The sequence below is a fragment of the Pristiophorus japonicus genome, chromosome 3 (genome assembly GCF_044704955.1).
Source record: "Pristiophorus japonicus isolate sPriJap1 chromosome 3, sPriJap1.hap1, whole genome shotgun sequence".
In the NCBI taxonomy this organism is placed as follows: domain Eukaryota; kingdom Metazoa; phylum Chordata; class Chondrichthyes; family Pristiophoridae; genus Pristiophorus; species Pristiophorus japonicus.
This window is the reverse complement of record NC_091979.1, coordinates 169561847-169585071: the sequence shown is the minus strand read 5'-3', so window position 1 is coordinate 169585071 and position 23225 is coordinate 169561847. Positions and strand designations below refer to the sequence as shown.

General features: G+C 44.5%; 1 protein-coding gene across 2 annotated transcripts in view; it reads left to right on the top strand.

Annotated features, from left to right (window-relative positions):
* cops8 (COP9 signalosome subunit 8) overlaps positions 1–22626 on the top strand; it is a 77033-nt gene extending 54407 nt beyond the window's left edge. The window contains exons 5-7 of one of the 2 annotated variants that reach the window (XM_070874854.1): positions 13783–13890; positions 21611–21673; positions 22340–22626. In XM_070874854.1, the coding sequence (XP_070730955.1) occupies positions 13783–13890; positions 21611–21673; positions 22340–22419 (251 nt within the window). In that variant the 3' untranslated portion in view covers positions 22420–22626. Of the gene's footprint in view, positions 1–13782; positions 13891–21577; positions 21674–22339 lie in introns of both variants that reach the window. The other variant, XM_070874853.1, reaches the window with a different exon arrangement.
* The last annotated feature ends 599 nt before the right edge of the window (positions 22627–23225 follow it).

The following is a 23225-nucleotide window of genomic DNA, read 5'->3' as shown; positions in this document are numbered from 1 at the left end:
GAACTTAAGGAACGGTAACTTCGATGGTATGAGACGTGAATTGGCTAGAATAGATTGGCAAATTATACTAAAAGGATTGACGGTGGACAGGCAATGGAAAAACATTTGAAGATCACATCGATGAACTTCAACAATTATACATCCCTGTCTGGAGTAAAAATAAAACTGGGAAGGTGGCTCAACCATGGCAAACATGGGAAATTAAGGATAGTGTTAAATACAAGGAAGAGGCATATAAATTGGCCAGAAAAAGCAGCAAACCCGAGGACTGGGAGAAATTTAGAATTCAGCAGAGGAGGACAAAGGATTTAATTAGGAGGGAGAAAATAGAGTATGAGAGGAAGCTTTTGGGAACATAAAAACTGACTGCAAAAGCTTCTACAGATATGTAAAGAGAAAAAGATTAGTGAAGACAAACGTGGGTCCCTTGCAGTCAGTTTCAGGTGAATTTATAATGGGGAACAAAGAAATGGTAGACCAGTTGAACAAATACTTTGGTTCTGTCTTCACAAAGGAAGACACAATAACCTTCCGGGGACCGAAGATCTAGTGAGAAGGAGGAACTGAAGGAAATCCTTATTCGGCGTGAAGTTGTGTTGGGGAAATTGATGAAATTGAAGGCCGATAAATCCCTGGGGCCTGATAGTCTGCATCCCAGAGTGCTTAAGGAAGTGGCCCTAGAAATAGTGGATGCATTGGTGATCATTTTCCAACAGTCTATCGACTCTGGAGCAGTTTCTATGGACTGGAGGGTAGCTAATGTAACCCCACTTTTTAAAAAAGGAGGGAGAGAGAAAACGGGGAATTATAGACTGGTTAGCCTGACATCAGTAGTTGGGAAAATGTTGAAATCAATTATTAAAGATGAAATAGCAGCGCATTTGGAAAGCAGTGACAGGATCAGTCCAAGTCAGCATGGATTTATGAAAGGGAAATCATGCTCGACAAATCTTTAGAATTTTTTGAGGATGTAACTGGTACAGTGGACAAGGGAGTACCAGTGTATGTGGTATTTGGACTTTCAAAAGGCTTTTAACAAGGTCCCACAGAAGAGATTGGTGTGCAAAATTAAAGCACATGATATTGGGGGTAATGTACTGACGTGGATAGAGAACTGGTTGGCAGACAGGAAGCAGAGTCGGGATAAATGGGTCCTTTAGAGAATGGCAGGCAGTGACTAGTGGGGTGCCGCAGGGCTCAGTGCTGGGACCCCAGCTCTTTACAATATACATTAATGATTTAGATGAAGGAATTGAGTGTAATATCTCCAAGTTTGTGGATGACGCTAAGCTGGGTGGCGGTGTGAGCTGTGAGGAGGACGCTAAGAGGCTGCAGGGTGACTTGGACAGGTTAGGTGAGTCGGCAAATGCATGGCAGATGCAGTATAATGTGGATAAATGAAAGTTTATCCACTTTGGTGGCAAAAACACGACTGCAGAATATTATCTGAATGGCGGCAGATTAGGAAAAGGGGAGGTGCAACGAGACCTGGGTGTCATGGTACATCAGTCATTGAAAGTTGGCATGCAGGTACAGCAGGTGGTGAAGAAGGCAAATAGTATGTTGGCCTTCATAGCTAGGGGATTTGAGTATAGAAGTAGGGAGGTTTTACTGCAGTTGTACAGGGCCTTGGTGAGGCTTCACCTGGAATATTGTGTTCAGTTTTGTTCTCCTAATCTGAGGAAGGACGTTCTTGCTATTGAGGGAGTGCAGCGAAGGTTCACCAGACTGATTCCTGGGATGGCAGGACTGACCTATGAGGAGAGACTGGATCAACTGGGACTGTATTCACTGGAGTTTAGAAGGAGGAGAGGGGATCTCAGAGAAACATATAAAATTCTGAAGGAACTGGACAAGTTAGAGGCTGGAAGAATGTTCCCGATGTTGGGGAAGTCCAGAACCAGGGTCGCAGTCGAAGGATAAGGGTAAGCCATTTAGGACTGAGATGAGGAGAAACTTCTTCATTCAGAGAGTTGTTAACCTGTGGAATTCTCTACCGCAGAGAGTTGTTGATGCCAGTTCATTGGATATATTCAAGAGGGAGTTAGATATGGCCCCTACAGCTAAAGGGATCAAAGGATATGGAGAGAAAGCAGGGAAAGGGGTACTGAGGTGAATGATCAGCCATGATCTTATTGAATGGTGGTGCAGGCTCGAAGGTCCGAATGGCCTACTCCTGCACCTATTTTCTATGTTTCTAGTTACAGCTTTTATTGATGGATTGACTTTGCACATTCATTCTGTCTTGTCCTGTTAACTTTTCCTTTTTCAAATGTTTTTATCATTTCCCAAGAAACAGAAATGTGCAAATAAAAAGCTAATTCTTTTACATATTGAGTTCAGTTACTGTACACTTCATATGGTATTGAAGGGTCATACTTTGATATTAATGATGTACATTTGTATCAGCTTTTTTGGCAAAGATTCTTTTGCCAACCCACACATAAGACTTGCTGCCATTCTCTTGCTGTGCTTCCCTTCTCAGAAGCCTGCAGCATGTTTATATTAACGATAGCAGAGTAACTCTTCCTCTGTCCCTTTGGTGCATTTGACTTCAAGGTGAATTTGAAGACAATTTGCAGCACAACACTTTTTGCTGTGCAAGTTGTGGTCAGACTCTCCCGATGTAGTTTTAGAGAAAACCTTGATGTAGCTCAATTGGTTACACCATGATGTACAAGAACGATAGAAAGATAAAATTTGGCGATGCTGGGTCTATTTTCTCTGGAACAGAGAAGGCTGAGAAGACGCCTGATTGAGGTGTATAAAATGATGAGGGGCCTGGATAGAGTGGATAGGAAGGACTTGTTTCCCTTGGCAGAGGGGCTAACAACCAGGGGGCATAGATATAATGTAATTGGGGGGAGGTTTAGAGGGGATTTGAGAGGAAATGTCTGAACCCAGAGGATGGTAGGGGTCTGGAACTCAATGCTTGAAAAGGGTGATAGAGGCAGAAACCCTCACCACATTTAAAAATATACTTGGATGTGCACTTAAAGTGCCGTAACCTACAGGGCTACGGACCAAGAGCTAGAAAGTGGGATTAGGCTGGATAGCTCTTGGTCGGCCGGCGTGGACACATAAGAACATAAGAAATAGGAGCAGGAGTAGGCCATACGGCCCCTCGAGCCTGCTCCGCCATTTAATAGAAACATAGCAAATAGGTGCAGGAGTAGGCCATTCGGCCCTTCGACCTTGCACCACCATTCAATAAGATCATGGCTGATCATTCCCTCAGTACCCCTTTCCTGCTTTCTCTCCATACCTCTTGATCCCCTTAGCCGTAAGGGCCAGATCTAACTCCCTCTTGAATATATCCAATGAACTGGCATCAACAACTCTCTACGGCAGGGAATTTCACAGGTTAACAACTCTGAGTGAAGAAGTTTCTCCTCATCTCAGTCCTAAATGGCCTACCTCATATCCTAAGACTATGTCCCCTGGTTCTGGACTTCCCCAACATCGGGAACATTCTTCCCACATCTAACCTGTCCAGTCCCGTCAGAATCTTATACGTTTCTATGAGATCCCCTCTCATCCTTCTAAACTCCAGTGAATAAAGGCCCAGTTGATCCAGTCTCTCCTCATATGACAGTCCAGCCATCCCTGGAATCAGTCTGGTGAACCTTCGCTGCACTCCCTCATTAGCAAGAATGTCCTTCCTCGGATTAGGAGACCAAAACTGAACACAATATTCCAGGTGAGGCCTCACTAAGGCCCTGTACAACTGCAATAAGATCTCCCTGCTCCTATACTCAAATCCCCCAGCTATGAAGGCCAACATACCATTTGCTTTCTTCACCGCCTGCTGTACCTGCATGCCAACTTCCAATGACTGATGAACCATGACACCCAGGTCTCGTTGCACCTCCCCTGCCGCCATTCAGATAATATTCTGCCTTCGTGTTTTTACCCCAAAATGGATAACCTCACATTTATCCACATTATACTGCATCTGCCATGCATTTGCCGACTCACCTAACTTGTCCAAGTCACCCTGCAGCCTCTAAGCGTCCTCCTCACAGCTCACACCACCACCTAGCTTAGTGTCATCTGCAAACTTAGAGATATTACACTCAATTCCTTCATCTAAATCATTAATGTATATTGTAAAGAGCTGGGTCCCAGCAGTGAGCCCTGCGGCACTCCACTAGTCACTGCCTGCCATTCTGAAAAGGACCTGTTTATCCCGACTCTCTGCTTCCTGTCTGCCAACCAGTTCTCTATCCACGTCAGTACATTACCCCCAACAACATGCGCTTTGATTTTGCACACCAATCTCTTGTGAAGGACCTTTTCAAAAGCCTTTTGAAAGTCCAAATACACCACATACACTGGTTCTCCCTTGTTCACTCTGCTAGTTACATCCTCAAAAAATTCCAGAAGATTTGTCAAGCATGATTTCCCTTTCATAAATCCATGCTGACTTGGACCGATCCTGTCACTGCTTTCCAAATGCGTTGGTATTTCATCCTTAATGATTGATTCCAACATTTTCCCCACTACTGATGTCAGGCTAACCGGTCTATAATTACCCACTTTCTCTCCCTCCCTTTTTAAAAAGTGGTGTTATATTAGTTATCCTCTAGTCCATAGGAACTGATCCAGAGTCAATAAACTGTTGGAAAATGATCACCAATGCATCCACTATTTCTAGGGCTACTTCCTTAAGTACTCTGGACTGCAGACTATCAGGCCCTGGGGATTTATCGGCCTCCAATCCCATCAATTTCCTGCCTAATAAGGATATCCTTCAGTTCCTCCTTCTCACTAGACCCACTGTCCCCTAGTACATTCGGAAGGTTATTTGTGTCTTCCTTCGTGAAGACAGAACCGAAGTGTTTGTTCAATTGGTCTGCCATTTCTTTGTTCCCCATTATAAATTCACCTGAATCCGACTGCAAGGGACATACATTTGTCTTCACTAATCTTTTTCTCTTCACATATTTATAGAAGCTTTTGCAGTCAGTTTTTATGTTCCCTGCAAGCCTCCTCTCGTACTCTATTTTCCCCCTCTTAATTAAACCCTTCGTCCTCCTCTGAATTCTAAGTTTCTCCCAGTCCTCAGGTTTGTTGCTTTTTCTAGCCAATTTAGATGCCTCTTCCTTGTATTTAATACTATCCTTAATTTCCCTTGTTAGCCATGGTTGAGCCACCTTCTCCGTTTTATTTTTACTCCAGACAGTGATGTACAATTGCTGAAGTTCATCCATGTGATCTTGAAATGTTTGTCAATGCTTATCCATCGTCAACCCTTTAAGTAACCTTTGCCAGTCTATTCTAGACAATTCACCGCTCATACCGTCGAAGATACCTTTCCTTAAGTTCAGGACCCTAGTTTCTGAATTAACTCTGTCACTCTCCATCTTAATAAAGAGTTCTACCTATTATGGTCACTCTTCCCCAAGGGGCCTCGCACAACAAGATTGCTAATTAGTGTGTAATTCCTTGACACATCACCCAGTCAAGGATGGCCAGCTCTCTAGTTGGTTCCTCGACATATTGGTCAAGAAAATCATCTGTGATACACTCCAGGAAATCCTCCTCCACCGCATTGCTACCAGCTTGGTTAGCCCAATCAATATGTAGATTAAAGTCGCCCATGATAACTGCTGTACCTTTATTGCACACATCCCTTATTTCTTGGTTTGATGCTGTCCCCAACCTCACTACTACTCTTTGGTGGTCTGTACAAAACTCCCACTAGCGTTTTCTGCGCTTTGGTATTCTGCAGCTCCACCCATACCAATTCTACATCATTCAGGCTAATGTCCCTCCTTACTATTGCATTAATTTCCTCTTTAACCAGCAACGCCACCCCGGCTCCTTTTCCTCTCTACCTATCCTTCCTAAATGTTGAATACCCCTGGATGTTGAGTTCCCTACCTTGGTCACCCTGGAGCCATGTCTCCGTGATGCCAATTGCATTATACCCGTTAACTGCTGTCTGCGCAGTTAATTCGTCCACCTTATTCCGAATGCTCCTTGCATTGAGGCACAGAGCCTTCAGGCTTGTCTTTGTAGAATTTTGCTGTAATGTGGCCCTTTTTGTTTTTTGCCTTGGGTTTCTCTGCCCTCCACTTTTACTATTCTCCTTTCTATCTTTTGCTTCTGCCTCTATTTTACTTCCCTCTGTCTCCCTGCACAGGTTCCCATCCCCCTGCCATGTTAGTTTAACTCCTCCCCAACAGCACTAGCAAACACTTCCCCTCGGGCATTGGTTCCGGTCCTGCCCAGGTGCAGACTGTCCGGTTTGTACTGGTCCCACCTCCCCCAGAACCGGTTCCAATGTCCCAGGAATTTGAATCCCTCCCTTTTGCACCACTCCTCAAGCCACATATTCATCTGAGCTATCCTGCGATTCCTACTCTGACTAGCACGTGGCACTGGTAGCAATCCTGAGACTACTTCTAATGAGGTCCTACTTTTAAATTTAGCTCCCAGCTCCCTAAATTTGTCTCGTAGGACCTCATCACGGTTTTTTACCTATATCGTTGGTACCTATATGCACCACGACAACTGTCTGTTCACCCTCCCTTTTCAGAATGTCATGCACCCGCTCCAAGTCATCCTTGACCCTTGCACCAGGGAGGCAACATAGAATCCTGGAATCTCGGTTGTGGCTGCAGAAAAGCCTATCTATTCCCCTTACAATCGAATCCCCTATCACTATAGCTCTCCCACTCTTTTTCCTGCCCTCTTGTGCAGCAGAGCCACCCACGGTGTCATGAACTTGGCTGCTGCTGCTCCTGCTCCCCTCTCATGGCTGATCCGATCATGGACTCGGGTCCAGTTCCCTGCCCGCTCCCCATAACCCTTTATTCCCTTATCGGTTAAGAAACTGTCTATGTCTTAAATTTATTCAGTGACTCAGCTTCCACAGCTCTCTGAGGCAGTGATTTCCACAGATTTACAACCCTCTGAGAGAAGAAATTCGTCCTCGTCTCAGTTTTAAATGGGCGGCCTCTTATTCTAAGATTATGCCCCCTCGTTCTCGTCTCCCCTATCAGTGGAAACAACCTCTACATCCACCCTGTCAAGCTCCCACATAATCTTATACATTTCGATAAGATCACCTCTCATTCTTCTGAATTCCAATGAGTAGAGACCCAACCTACTCAACCTTTCCTCATATGTCAATTCCCTCATCTCCGGAATCAACCTTGTGAACCTTCTCTGACCTGCCCCCAAAGCAAGTATATCCTTTCTTAAATATGGAAACCAAAACTGTATGCAGTATTCCAGGTGTGCCCTCACCAATACTGTAACAAGACTTTCCTGCTTTTATACTCCATCCCTGGTGCAAGGGTCAAGGATGTCTCGGAGCGGGTGCAGGATATTCGAAAAAGGGAGGGAGAACAGCCAGTTGTTGTGGTGCACATTGGTACCAACGACATAGGTTAAAAAAAAAAAGGGATGAGGTCCCACAAAATGAATTTAAGGAGCTAAGAGCTAAATTTAAAAAGTAGAAATCTCGGGATTGCTACCAGTGCCACGTGATAGTCAGAGTAGGAATCGCAGGATAGCGCAGATGAATACGTGGCTTAAGCAGTGGTGCAGCAGGGAGGGATTCAAATTCCTGGGGCATTGGAACCGGTTCTGGGGGAGGTGGGACCAGTACAAACCGGACGGTCTGCACCTGAGCAGGACCGGAACCAATGTCCTCGGGGGAGTGTTTGCTAGTGCTGTTGGGGAGGAGTTAAACTAATATGGCAGGGGGATGGGAACCAATGCAGGGAGACAGAGGGAAACAAAAAGGAGACTAAAGCAAAAGACTGAAAGGAGATGAGGAAAAGTGGAGGGCAGAGAAACCCAAGGCAAAGAACAAAAAGGGCCATTGTACAGCAAAATTCTAAAAGGACAAAGGGTGTTAAAAAGACAAGCCTGAAGGCTGTGTCTTAATGCAAGGAGTATCTGTAATAAGGTGGATGAATTAACTGTGCAAATTGATGTTAACAAATATGATGTGATTGGGATTACAGAGACGTGGCTCCAGGATGATCAGGGCTGGGAACTCAACATCCAGGGGTATTCAACATTCAGGAAGGATAGAATAAAAGGAAAAGGAGGTGGGGTAGCATTGCTGGTTAAAGAGGAGATTAATGCAATAGTTAGGAAGGACATTAGCTTGGATGATGTGGAATCTATATGGGTAGAGCTGCAGAACACCAAAGGGCAAAAAACGTTAGTGGGAGTTGTGTACAGACCTCCAAACAGTAGTAGTGATGTTGGGGAGGGCATCAAACAGGAAATTAGGGGTGCATGCAATAAAGGTGCAGCAGTTATAATGGGTGACATTAATATGCACATAGATTGGGCTAACCAAACTGGAAGCAATACGGTGGAGGAGGATTTCCTGGAGTGCATAAGGGATAGTTTTCTAGACCAATATGTCGAGGAACCAACTAGGGGGCAGGCCATCTTAGACTAGGTGTTGTGTAATGAGAGAGGATTAATTAGCAATCTCGTGCGAGACCCCTTGGGGAAGAGTGACCATAATATGGTGGAATTCTGCATTAGGATGGAGAATGAAACAGTTAATTCAGAGACCATGGTCCAGAACTTAATGAAGGCTAACTTTGAAGGTATGAGGCGTGAATTGGCTAGGATAGATTGGCGAATGATACTTAAGGGGTTGACTGTGGATGGTCAATGGCAGACATTTAGAGACCGCATGGATGAACTACAACAATTGTACATTCCTGTCTGGCGTAAAAATAAAAAAGGGAAGGTGGCTCAACCGTGGCTATCAAGGGAAATCAGGGATAGTATTAAAGCCAAGGAAGTGGCATACAAATTGTCTAGAAATAGCAGCGAACCCGGGGACTGGGAGAAATTTAGAACTCAGCAGAGGAGGACAAAGTGTTTGATTAGGGCAGGGAAAATGGAGTACGAGAAGAAGCTTGCAGGGAACATTAAGACGGATTGCAAAAGTTTCTATAGATATGTAAAGAGAAAAAGGTTAGTAAAGACAAACGTAGGTCCCCTGCAGTCAGAATCGGGGGAAGTCATAACGGGGAACAAAGAAATGGCAGACCAATTGAACAAGTACTTTGGTTCGGTATTCACTAAGGAGGACACAAACAACCTTCCGGATATAAAAGGGGTCAGAGGGTCGAGTAAGGAGGAGCAACTGAGGGAAATCCTTATTAGTCGGGAAATTGTGTTGGGGAAATTGATGGAATTGAAGGCCGATAAATCCCCGGGGCCTGATGGACTGCATCCCAGAGTACTTAAGGAGGTGGCCTTGGAAATAGCGGATGCGTTGACAGTCATTTTCCAATATTCCATTGACTCTGGATCAGTTCCTATCGAGTGGAGGGTAGCCAATGTAACCCCACTTTTTAAAAAAGGAGGGAGAGAGAAAACAGGGAATTATAGACCGGTCAGCCTGACATCGGTAGTGGGTAAAATGATGGAATCAATTATTAAGGATGTCATAGCAGCGCATTTGGAAAGAGGTGACATGATAGGTCCAAGTCAGCATGGATTTGTGAAAGGGAAATCATGCTTGACAAATCTTCTGGAATTTTTTGAGGATGTTTCCAGTCGAGTGGACAAGGGAGAACCAGTTGATGTGGTATATTTGGACTTTCAGAAGGCTTTCGACAAGATCCCACACAAGAGCAAAGTTAAAGCACATGGGATTGGGGGTAGTGTACTGACATGGATTGAAAACTGGTTGTCAGACAGGAAGCAAAGAGTAGGAGTAAATGGGTACTTTTCAGAATGGCAGGCAGTGACTAGTGGGGTACCGCAAGGTTCTGTGCTGGGGCCCCAGCTGTTTACACTGTACATTAATGATTTAGACGAGGGGATTAAATGTAGTATCTCCAAATTTGCAGATGACACTAAGTTGGGTGGCAGTGTGAGCTGCGAGGAGGATGCTATGAGGCTGCATAGTGACTTGGATAGGTTAGGTGAGTGGGCAAATGCATGGCAGATGAAGTATAATGTGGATAAATGTGAGGTTATCCACTTTGGTGGTAAAAACATAGAGACAGACTATTATCTGAATGGTGACAGATTAGGAAAAGGGGAGGTGCAACGAGACCTGGGTGTCATGGTACATCAGTCACTGAAGGTTGGCATGCAGGTACAGCAGGCGGTTAAGAAAGCAAATGGCATGTTGGCCTTCATAGCGAGGGGATTTGAGTACAGGGGCAGGGAGGTGTTACTACAGTTGTACAGGGCCTTGGTGAGGCCACACCTGGAGTATTGTGTACAGTTTTGGTCTCCTAACTTGAGGAAGGACATTCTTGCTATTGAGGGAGTGCAGCAAAGGTTCACCAGGCTGATTCCTGAGATGGCGGGACTGACCTATCAAGAAAGACTGGATCAACTGGGCTTGTATTCACTGGAGTTCAGAAGAATGAGAGGGGACCTCATAGAAACGTTTAAAATTCTGATGGGTTTAGACAGGTTAGATGCAGGAAGAATGTTCCCAATGTTGGGGAAGTCCAGAACCAGGGGTCACAGTCTAAGGATAAGGGGGAAGCCATTTAGGACTGAGATGAGGAGAAACTTCTTCACCCAGAGAGTGGTGAACCTCTGGAATTCTCTACCACAGAAAGTTGTTGAGGCCAATTCACTAAATATATTCAAAAAGGAGTTGTATGAAGTCCTTAGTACTAGGGGGATCAAGGGGTATGGCGAGAAAGCAGGAATGGGGTACTGAAGTTGCATGTTCAGTCATGAACTCATTGAATGGCGGTGCAGGCTAGAAGGGCCGAATGGCCTACTCCTGCACCTATTTTCTATGTTTCTATCCCCTTTGCAATAAAAAACAAGATTCCATTGGCCTTCCTGATCACTTGCTGTACCTGCATACTAACCAATTGTGCTTCATGCACAAGTACTCCTGCTGTACTGCAGCACTTTGCAATCTTTCTCCATTTAAATAATAACTTGCTCTTTGATTTTTTTTTCTGCCAAAGTGCATAACCTCACACTTTCCAACATTATACTCCATCTGCCAAAGTTTTGCCCACTCACTTAGCCTGTCTATATCCTCCTTATCTGCTATAAAATTCTATGAATTGATGATTCTATGAACATTTATATAGCATCTTTCACTTCTTGACATGCCATAATGATTCACAATTAATGAATTACCTTTGAAAGGTAGTCTGTTTTCTCGGCAAATACAGCAGCCAATTAATGCATTGCAACATCGCACTAGCAGCAAATGAGATAAATGACCACTTAATCTGTTTTTGGTAGTTTTGGTTGCAGGCTAAATGTTGGCCTGGACACCGGGAGTACGCTCCACTTTTACTTGAATAGTGTCGTAAGATCTTTTTCAGCCACTCGAACCTGCCAGGAGGTGGAGGGATGGGTGGTGGTGCAGTTCAGTAGCTCATTTGAAAGACAGCATCTCTGACCGTGCGGCACACACACAGTAGTGTGCTGGAGTGTGCAGTTTTGGAATTGGGGCTTCACTCCACGAACTTCAGACTCAAAAAGCGAGCATGCATCCAACTGAGCCAAGTGAAGACACCTCGTTTTAGAGTCACTTCCAGTCTAAAGTGGAAGAATTGTAGTATCTTAGTTTTAATTTTGACTATACAAGTTACAGTAACTCACAGGTTATCTCCTTTAATTCACACCAAACTCATTCAGTCAATAATCAGTACAACATGAGCAATATCATGGAATATCAGTTGTTAAAAATCAAGAATGTTTTAGTGAGAATGTGAAGCTGATCCCACTTATTTTCTTCTCCCCTCTCTTCTCTCCCCACCCCCTGAATGTCCCAGTCTGGAGTTCATTATTATCATCTGATTTGATGTAGGTTTAGGAATTTCGGAGCGAGAAATGCTTTACCTCCACTGCTATAATGCCTCTACCAAAAGCGGGTTTGATTTTTAACTTTTTTCATAGCTCATCCAAGGAAAAAAAAAATTCTCTTTTTTTTTTAAAACCCACCTCTTTTGAAAGAATGATTCAGTTTGTAATGCTGAAGAATTGTCGTAACTTGTGTTTAATTTTATTCTCGTTGAATCCAACATGGAGACTCTTTGTCAGCAAAAAATGCTCAACTCCATAAAATTTCTACCAGTTAATCATGTTCATCATATGGATGTTTTATAGACTTCTATTGATTCTACAAATCTTATGTTGAATATGTCCTATCCCAAGTGCCATATTATAGATTTTGATCGAGTAGTTTGCAATCTTTGGAAAGGTGCAACATGGCAGACTGGTCACAAAAGTAAAAGCCCATGGGGTCCAGGGCAAAGTGGGAAGTTGTATCCAAAATTGGCTCAGAGGCAGGAAGCAAAGGGTAATGGTTGATGGGTGTTTTTGCGACTCGAAGGATGTTTTCAGTGGGGTTCCGCAGGGCTCAGTATTGGGTCCCTTGCATTTTGTAATATACATCAATGATCTAGACTTGAATATAGGAGGTATGATTAGGAAGTTTGCAGATGATACTAAAATTGGCTGTGTGGTTGATAATGAAGAAGAAAGCTGCGGACAGCAGTAAGATATCAATCAACTGGTCAGGTGGGCAGAACATTTCAAATGGAATTTAATCCAGAGAAGTGAGTTAATGCATTTGGGGAGGGCAAACAAGGAAAGAAAATACACATTAAATGATAGGATACTGAGAAGTGTAGAGGAACAAAAGACCAAAGGGACCTTGGAGTACATGTCCACAGCTCCCTGAAAGTAGCAGGCCAGGTAGATAAGGTGGTTAAGAAGACATACGGAATGCTTGCCTTTATTAGCCAAGGCATAGAATACAAAAGATGGGGGGTTATGCTTGAACTGTATAAAACACTGGTTAGGCCACAACTGTAGTACTGTGTGCAGTTCTGGTCACCGCATTACAGGAAGGACATAATTGCACTGGAGAGGATACAGAGGAGATTCACGAGGATCTTGCCGGGAGTGGAGAATCTAAGCTGCGAGGACAGACTGGATTTGTTTTCATTAGAACAGAGGGAAACCTCATTGAGGTGTATAAAATTATGAGGGGCCTAGATATGGTGGATAGAAAGGGCCTATTTCCCTTAGCAAAGGGGTCAACAACCAGGGTGCATAAATTTAAAGTAATTAGTAGAAGGTTTAGAGGGGATTTGAGGGAAAATTTCTTCACGCAGAGGGTGGTGGGGGTCTGGAACTCACTGCCTGAAAGGGTGGTAGAGGCAGAAACCCTCACCACATTTAAAAAGTACATGGATGTGCACCTGAAGTGCCGTAATCTGCAGGGTTACAGACCTAGAGCTGGAAAGTAGGATTAAGCTAGATAGCCTCATGTTGGCCGGCATGGACATGATGGGCCAAAATGGCCTCCTTCCATGCTGTAAACTTTTATGATTCGATGATTAGTTTGATACCTACAGACCACTTGCATACTGTGTAGGTTTGAATGCATTTCATGGAAGCAATATTTTAAAAGGCAGGGACCTTTGTTTTCAGAGGAGCTGTTTTAGACATCTGCACACATTTTGACGTGATATTAAATCTACGCAACATGAAAATTTTGTTTCATTGATGGTGCTCTCGGATGTTTGCTCCTCCTGTAGAATGAATACAGAATCTTTTCTGTGTGCATTCTGTTGCCTCCAACAAAACAAAAGTATGAGTCATGCCTTTCAAACCTTGCCCAAGCAACTTTCGCTTAAGTGGATAAGTTGTGTTTATGGCATTCAAGTCACATTGGATCAGTGTACTACCTTTTTAAAATAATACAAGAGTTGTTTGCTGAAAGGTAGGCAGTGTAGGTTTGCAGCCGGTTAGCCAGTCTCACAGCTGTTCAATTCATTTTCTTCCTAGATGCAACAAGACGCCGTGCCTTTGGTCTCGTTGCTCAAGCGTACACCTCGATTAGTGCCGATGATCTCGCAGCCTTTGTGGGGCTTCCAGTAGAAGATGCTGTTAAAGGTAATAATTTTACTAATTTCGAAGACAAATGATCAAATATGGTTGTGTACAAAACCAAGAATTTTAAAATGGTTCTTTTGCCATTGCTGCTTGTCGTGAACTCCAGATCCACAAGAACTGCTTCATATATCTGGGCTTGGATCCTAAACATTGTGTGATTCGCTCAATATTAAGTATTTGTATGTGTAAAAATTTAACGTGTTCCAGATGCTTTGAACTAGATATGAGTCCAGAAATTCAGCTTTCTCCTTCCCACAGGCATTCGACTAGATTTTAGAGAAAAAATATGCACCTACCTGAAGCTGCTGCCCCAGCTCGACTTTCCGATGCACAGGCCTCCTCTTGCTGCGCATCGCTGCACGTGCACGTCGGGACGTGCACAGGCCTGGAGCTTGGAGTCACATGGCTCTGGGCAGCCAATCAAGTATAGTACATTCTCATTCATAGTAATAGGAGTTTCGTAAGTCCAAAACTCCTATTACTATGAATGAGAACCTGCCCCCCAAACACCCATAAAACAATAGAAAATATACACTACATATTTAAGATTCATTTAAATTAAAGTTACTAATGTCTTATTAAAAAAATATATTCCCGATTTTTAAAAACGTTTTTTAAATTATGCCTTAAAATAAACTTACTGTTGTGGCGAGGGTTTTTAACCAAATATATTTTCATAACTTTATTTTTATATGTTTTTGTGTGTTTTTAAAAAACTTGCGCCTGTAAAAGAAGGCTATGTGCCTGCTTTTTCAGGCACAAGATTTTGGAGGACATTTGTATGTGTAAATATCTCAAATTTGCACATACAAATGTCCTCGCTCCCGATGTGTGTGAGATCTATCAGGCCAGAAACTTGACAGATCGGGAAAGCTGGTTTTCAGCGCATGCGCAATGCGCGCTGAAAACCGGCTTTTCCGATGCCTTGCCGGATCCGTAGAAATGTCGGAATTTCAGGCTCATTTAAAAAAATATATAAATCGTGCATCAAACGTGATAACCTCGTGGGGAAAATGATTAAATCATATTCAATTAAATGCAAATCAAGCCGCTGCTCAACTTTCAATCCACTGTTCAAGAAATGTTTTAGGTGAAGGTTGGAGCAGGATTAGATCTCGTTTCTGAAATGTAACTGCTCCACTGGTTGTGGAGTTTCAACCGTTTAAATTAATTGTGCAGCAGAGCACTGAGAGGTACATTGTGAGGCAATAAAAGCCAGCTGTGCCAGATAAATAGTCTCTGGGTTTATAGAGTTTGAAGTTTTTATAAAAACTACAGTACCACATGCCAAATGTGGTGTTACATTAAATGTGGTTGCGACCAACACGAAATTCTGGAAATTATGTTGTGTGGTGATGTACAAATCATTCAACACCTAAATTTAGTTCTTTCACCTAGTTGAAAAGTATTATATATAAACAGGGTTAGTGCCTCCATTTAAAAAAAAAATATATAAGAATTTCATACACACACATTCATTGTTCATACAATAATTACACAGCAGAATTTCCAGGCTTTATTGAAATTTTGTGCATTGATTTCTTGCTTTAATCCTGAGGAAGTCCTTATGACATTGAAACTTTGCACACCGTTGGCTGCTTAGCTTTTACTTCTTAGCTTCAAAATATCTAATTGGACGTCTACAGATTTGATTCTGCATTTGGTTATATAAATCTTAACACCTCAATTAGATGACCAGTCTTTCCTGCTGTCCTTCCCTCGACTCCCCCGGCCGCTCACCCCCTCCTCCTCCTCCGCTCACCCCCTCCTCCTCCGTTCACCCACTCCTCCTCCCCTCTCCCCTTCTCCCTCTCCCCTTCTCCCTCTCCCCTTCTCCCTCTCCCCTTCTCCCTCTCCCCTTCTCCCTCTCCCCTTCTCCCTCTCCCCTTCCCCCTCTCCCCTTCCCCCTCTCCCCTTCCCCCTCTCCCCTTCCCCCTCTCCCCTTCCCCCTCTCCCCTTCCCCCTCTCCCCTTCCCTTCCCCCCCCGCTCTGCCTCTCCTCCCCCCCCGCCTCTCTTCCCCCCCGCCTCTCTTCCCCCCCGCCTCTCTTCCCCCCCGCCTCTCTTCCCCCCCCGCCTCTCTTCCCCCCCGCCTCTCTTCCCCCCCGCCTCTCTTCCCCCCCCCCTCTCTTCCCCCCCCCCGCCTCTCCCGCTCTCCCCCCCCCCGCCTCTCCCGCTCTCCCCCCCCCGCCTCTCCCGCTCTCCCCCCCCCCCACCCCCCTCTGCCTCTCTTCCCCCCCCCCTCTGCCTCTCCTTCCCCCCCCCTCTGCCTCTCTTCCCCCCCCCGCCTCTCTTCTCCCCCCCCCCGTGCCTCTCCCCCCTACCCCCGCCTCTTCCCTCCCCCCCGCCTCTCTTCTCGCCCCCCCTTCTCTCTCCTCTCCCCCCCCTCTTCTCCCCCCCTCTTCTCTTCCCCTCTCTTCTCTTCCCCCTGCCTCTCCCCTCTGCCCTCCCCCCTCTGCCCTCCCCCCACCCTCTGCCTCTCCCCCCCCCGCCTCCCCCCACCCTCTGCCTCCCCCCTCTCTCTTCCCCCCCCCTCTCTCCCCCTCTCTCTTCCCCCCCCTCTCTCTTCCCCCCCTCTCTCTTCTGCCCCTTCTTTCCCCTCTCTCTCCCCCCCTCTCTCTTCCCCCCCCTCTCTCTTCCCCCCCTCTCTCTCTTCCCCCCCCTCTCCCCCCTCTCTCTCTTCCCCCCCCTCTCTCTTCTTCCCTCCCCCTCTCTCCTCTTCCCCCCCCCACTCTCTTCCCCCCCACTCTCTTCCCCCCCACTCTCTTCCCCCCCACTCTCTTCCCCCCCACTCTCTTCCCCCCCACTCTCTTCCCCCCCACTCTCTTCCCCCCCACTCTCTTCCCCCCCACTCTCTTCCCCCCCCACTCTCTTCCCCCCCACTCTCTTCCCCCCCACTCTCTTCCCCCCCACTCTCTTCCCCCCCACTCTCTTCCCCCCCACTCTCTTCCCCCCCACTCTCTTCCCCCCCACTCTCTTCCCCCCCACTCTCTTCCCCCCCACTCTCTTCCCCCCCACTCTCTTCCCCCCCACTCTCTTCCCCCCCACTCTCTTCCCCCCCACTCTCTTCCCCCCCACTCTCTTCCCCCCCACTCTCTTCCCCCCCACTCTCTTCCCCCCCACTCTCTTCCCCCCCACTCTCTTCCCCCCCCACTCTCTTCCCCCCCCACTCTCTTCCCCCCCCACTCTCTTCCCCCCCCACTCTCTTCCCCCCCCCACTCTCTTCCCCCCCCACTCTCTTCCCCCCCCACTCTCTTCCCCCCCCACTCTCTTCCCCCCCCCCCCACTCTCTTCCCCCCCCCCCCCACTCTCTTTCTCCCCCCCCCCCCCGTCTCTCTTCTTCCCTCCCCCCTCTCTCTCCTCGTCCCCCCCCCCCCCCCCCCCCAATCTCTCTCTCTCTCTCTCTCTCTTTCTCCCCCCCACCCCCAACCCCTCCACTAGTGCTACATGTTACACCTTCAGTTCTTTCTGTTAGGTATCTTGTAAGCTCTCTTTACAGGCAAGAGTTTTTTTATTGAGAAGCCAAGATGAAGGGTTCAGTATAGGCCATCAAGATTGGAAAGAGTAGGAGTAAAGGCATACGTTTGAAATAACTAGAGTGTAGGAGGAATGGAAGATTGATATCTTGAGAAATAATGGATTAAAGATGGTGTGATGAGTCTTGATTTCAATACTTTGGGAATGCACCGAGGAAGAACATGTAAAATGACGAGGAAAAACTAGAGCAGCATTGATCCTTAAATAAATAAAAATTAATTCCTGGGATGTGGGCGTTGCTAGCAAGTCCAACATTTATTGCCCTCGAGAAGGTCGTGGTGAGCTGCCGCCTTGAACCGCTGCAGTCCGTCTGGCTAAGATACTCTCTCAGTGCTGTTAGGGAGGGAGTTCCAGGTTTTTGACCCAGCAACTATGAAGAAGCGGCGATATATTGCCAAGTCAGGATAGCGGGGAATTTGGAAGTGATGGTGTTCCCATGCGCCGTCTGCCCTTGTCCTTCTAGGTGGTCGAGGTCGCGGATTTGGGAGGTGCTGCCGAAGAAGCAGTGTCGAGTTGCTGCAGTGCATCTTGTAGATGGTACATACTGCAGCAGTGGTACGTTGGTGGTAGGGGGAGTGAACGATTGATGGAGTGTCAATCAAGTGGGCAGCTTTGTCCTGGATGGTGTCGAGCTTCTTGTGTTGCTGGAGCTGCACTCATCCAGGCAAACATCAGAACCAAAATTATTTCTGATTTTCTCCCTTCCCAAACAGGATTAAAAGAGCGACACTTTTTTTTTTGCAGCGACAGTACTCCTATAAATTGTTTCAACAAGAGTGACTAGATAGCAATCAGAAGCAGGAATAATAGCCAATCTATCCCTTCCTCAGAAGTGAGGAAGTTAGCCAATTTATCCTTCCTAACTCCTAACTTGTGATAACTGAAGTGTCACAATTACTTGCCCCAGTAAGGATCAGCATGATTCAGTTACGGAATCAAGGACTACCCTGGTCTGAAATAAAAAATGCTAGGAATATAAATCCGGTTTGTCGGTATCTGTGAAGAGAAAAGACAAGCTACCATTCAGGTGTATACCCCTCCTCAGAACATGAAACTGAAAAGATATCAGGGGTAAAAAAAAAACAAGGATGGGAAAAGGAAACAAAACAACAAATACTTCAATCCCCAAGAGGAAATTAATAACATAAGAACTGGGAGTAGGAGAAGGCCATTCAGTGAGATCATGGCTGATCTTCGACCTCAACTCCACTATCCTCATATTTCTTGATTCCCTTAATATCCAAAAATCTATCGATCTCTGTCTTGAATGTACTCAACTACTGCGCCTGCCCTCTGGAGTAGAGAATGCCAAAGATTCCCCACCCTCTGAGTGAAGAAGTTTCTCCTCATCTCAGTTCTAAATGGCTGACCCTTATTCTCAGAGTGACCCCTGGTTCTAGACTTCTCAACCAGAGGAAACCTCCTCACTGCATTACCCCATCAAGCCCTGTAAGAATTTTTAATGTTTCAATGAGATCACCACTCATTCTAGAGAATATAGGCCTATTCTATTCAATCTCTCCTCATAGGACAAATCCCCCATCCCAGGAATCAGTCTGGTGAACCTTCATTGCACTCCCTCAATGGCAAGTATATCCTTCCTTGGGTAAGGAGACCAAAACTGTACACAATACTCCAGGTGTGGTCTCACCAGGGCCCGATATAATTGCAGTAAGACATCTTTACTCTTATACTCAAAATCCTCTTGTAATAAAGGCCAATAGGTTGAATGACCTGAAAATTTCTTAATAGAAAAACAGGAACACATTAGTTGATATAAAAGATCTCACTGAGGCAATGAAAAGGCATTAGAACAAAATAACTTACAAATGGCAGCAATAGTGAAAAGCATGGGGAAAGCCACAAGGAAAAAAACAATAGGGGGGGGGGTTGAAATATGCAGGAAGTCTGAAACAAAACCAGGAAGAGTTGGCCCTACACAAAGCTACCAACCATAAATAGGAAAAAAAACAACAGCCTGAGTGTAGAATCCCCACCAGAGCTAAATTATGATGGAGGCTTTACAACCAAAGTGTCAACGTACTTCCTCCAGGTACTGCCTAAACACCTCTTGCTGAAAAGAAAATGAGGTAAAGTCTGAAGTTACTGAAGTAAATGTTCATATCAGAAGGCTTCAGAATGCACAGAGAAGAGATGAGATACTGTTCTTGAAGGTTGCACTGAGCTCAGTTGGAGCAGTGCAAGAGTGATCAGAGTTGGAATGGGAGGGGAGGGGGGGGGGGGGGGAAATAAAATTGTATTGTACTTACGGCGTAACTAATGCCCAAAATTCCTTGATCGGGCCACGTATTTGATTTGCGCGTGGCAGGTACAGAGTATTCCATCACACTCCTGACTTGTGCCTTGTAGATAGTGGAAGATTTTGGGCAGTCAGGAGGTGAGTCACTTGCTGCAGAATACTCAGCCTCTGACCTGCTCTTGTAGGATTTGAGGCTAGTCCAGTTAAGTTTTTGGTCAATGGTGACCTCCAGGATGTTGATGGTGGGAGATTCGGCGATGGTAATGCCATTGAATGTCAAGGGACGGTGGTTATACGCTCTACCCCAAGGAATGTTGCAACAGTGTTTTGGAGGAAAGTTATGCTAACTATTTGGACTCCAGTGAACGAGATGAAACCATGTAAACGTCTAGTCAGCAGGAGAGGATTAATGAGGGTAGTGTGGTCGATGTTTTGAATATGGACTTTCAAAAGGCTTTTAATAAAGTGCTACATAACAGACTTGTTAGCAAAATTGAATCCCATGGTATTAAAGAGGCAGCAGCAGCATGGATACAACATTGGCTAAGGGGCAGAAAGTAGTGAATGATTATTTTTCAGACTGGAGGGAAGTATACAGTGTTGTCCCCCAGGGATCAGTATGAGGACCACTGCTGCTCTTGTATATTAATGACCTCGACTCAGAAAAGTAGTACATAGTGAGGACGATAGTAGCAGACTTTAGGAAGACAGACAGACTGGGGAAATGGGCAGACAGATGGCGAGAGTCAATATAAACTAAATGGTACAACTTTAAAGGGGGAACAGAGACACCTGGGGCAGAATGTACATAAATCTTTGACTGTGGGAGGACAAGTTGAGAAGGCTGTTGAAGCATATGGGATCCTTGGCTTTATTAATAGAGACATGGAGTATAAAAGCAAAGAAGTTATACTGAACCCTATAAATTACTCCGCCTCAGCTGAAGTATTGTGTCCAATTCTGCGATGTCAAGGCCTTAGAGAGGGTGGTAAAGAGTTTTACTAGAATGGTTTGTTATGTGGAGAAGCTTAGAGCAGAGAAGGTAAAGGGGAACTTTAATTGAGGCATTCAAAGTCATGAAGGGTTTTAATAGAGTAAGTAAGAAACTTTGCAACTGGCAGAAGGGTGGGTGGGTAATCAGAAGACACAGATTTAAGGTAATTAGCAAAAGAGCCAGAGGTGAGATCAGATTTTTTTAACGCAGCTCCTGTGGAACTTAAATGCCGACATAGACAAGTTGGGCCGAATGGCTTGTTTCTATGCTGTAGACTCGATGTAACTTGATGAGTTATTCTGATGTGGAATGCACTGCCTTAAAGTGTAATCTTTTAATAAACACAGAGCATTGTATTTATATTTCATCTACATACTGGTTGTCTAGATATAACAAGATTAATTGCATCTCTATTTTGACTTAAAAATTTAGGCTCTTTTATATCTAAGAAAGTTGTCTGAAATGTACAGATGATAGATGTCAATTGAACAAATCAGGTTAGTGCCCAGATGCAGACAAGATGCCATCACCGAACCACATTTGATTGACTTGTACAAAAGGCCTTTGCACTGTTAATCATAGCTTTACAAAGTATTCCACAGATGGATATTATGTTTCTTCCAGTGCAGAGATTTAAGAAACCGTGATATTTACTCACATACCTCTAAAGCAAAAAAAAAATGCCCTGCCTATCCTCTAAAATTCAGGATTTGTCTCAACTATGCACTAAACACCACATGCAGACAAATATAAAGTGTGGGAACAACTGGAATTAAATTATATGATTGATTTGTCTAAGTACTGTGCAGTCACTTGTAAAAAATGTATTTTTTTGTCTTGTTTACATCTGTTTGTTACTGCTGTGTTTTTTTAATGGTATTTTTCCATCTTTCCAAAGCTCAATCTAGTTTCCCTTCTATTCTAATTGCAGCTGTATTAGAACAAGGATGGCAGGCGGATCCTTCCACACGAATGGTTGTACCTCAAAAAACAGGTAGGTGGTGCTGTTGCTCTACTTTTTTAATAAAAACAAGTCTTTGCAGTGTTTGAACAGGCAGTGTAAATGGAAAGATTACTTTATACTTTGCATGCAAATCATTTCCCCTAAAGGAAGCTGACAGAAATAGTCTGGTTTGGCTTAAAAGCCTTTTAAGTTATGTCTGCATCTGATTGCATCTCCAAAACGCTTATTTTTTTTTTGTTTGCCTTACTTCCTGGAGTCACATTTCATGGGTTGACTGTAAAGAAATCCAATGAGAAAGACACAATCTCAAGTTTACTTTGTGACTTTAATGTGACTTTTGAATGCAGGCTTCCATTAGATGTTTTTAAAACTGTTGATGAATTTTCTTTCTGTGTCTATGTGATTGCCATTCAACAGATGTTTTGCAGATTAATGATTGCAAAGAGATTTTTTTTTGCTGGGATAAAGAAAAACAAATGACAGCCATACATGGAAATAAAAGGCGCTTGCTTTTTGTGTTTGATTTGTCTTTTCCTGTTTATCCTAAGCATTTGCTATTCCCTTCACTGAGGCTGTTTAAGCTGAACACCCCAAAGAAATGTCCATTACATTTATTTGAGCCCCCACATTGCAAAATGGTAATGTTAACATGAGCATGTAAAGTGATTCATTTGCTTCTTTTTGTAATTTTAACAGAACCTCCTCCAGTACCACAGATTCCTAATGAACAACAGTTGGCCAGACTAACTGACTACGTGGCCTTCCTTGAGAACTGACAAACCACCACCATTGAGTGAGCGAGAGAGAGAGAAACAAAACCAAGCCGTGTCAGTTTGTCTTGCGAGTGATGGAGACCAGCAGAATTTCCCCGTCTACTAACTTTGACTGAAGGAGACTTTTAAGTTGCTCTTGAATGTTCTTGTAAATATCAATGTCACTAAATTAAAAGCCTCCTCTGGGGCATATCTCGTGTTTTCCACAAAGTTCAGTTTTTTTTTCTTTGAATCCCACTGACTGAGCTTCAGAAAAGCCGACTGAATCCCACCCACATTATGGATTCTGAAACTTCCTGCTCTGCTTTGAGTTTATTCAGTGATGTGGACAGTTTATTCATAAGCAAATACAAATCCCCGTAACGCAGCTATGCACAAGATCTTCTGTTAGATCAGTTTTTTCGATAGATTGTGTTTAATAAGTTACAGTAATACTTGGTGAGAGTTTCTTTTCCTTAAAGTTATTCATGTATCGATCAGGTGTAATATGATATCCTGATCACTAAATAGTGGGCCTTAAATTTGAAAATATTGAGTCAAGTTCTGATTTATACTTTACATTTGATTAGTGTTTAACAATGGATTGAATGTGCTTAAGTGAAGCTTAAATCTTTTCTCTTTAAGAAAGATGTGTCAGAACACTGTTGTGTGTAGGAGAGATAAGACACATGGTTGTATTCCCCACGTGATGAATTTCCAATCTCAACCTGTTGAGTGGAGACTAAATATTTACCAGTGAGTGGCCAAATAACTAGAGAGCCACCCCAGACCATCCTAGTGCATATTCCAGGGACATTTACAGATACTTT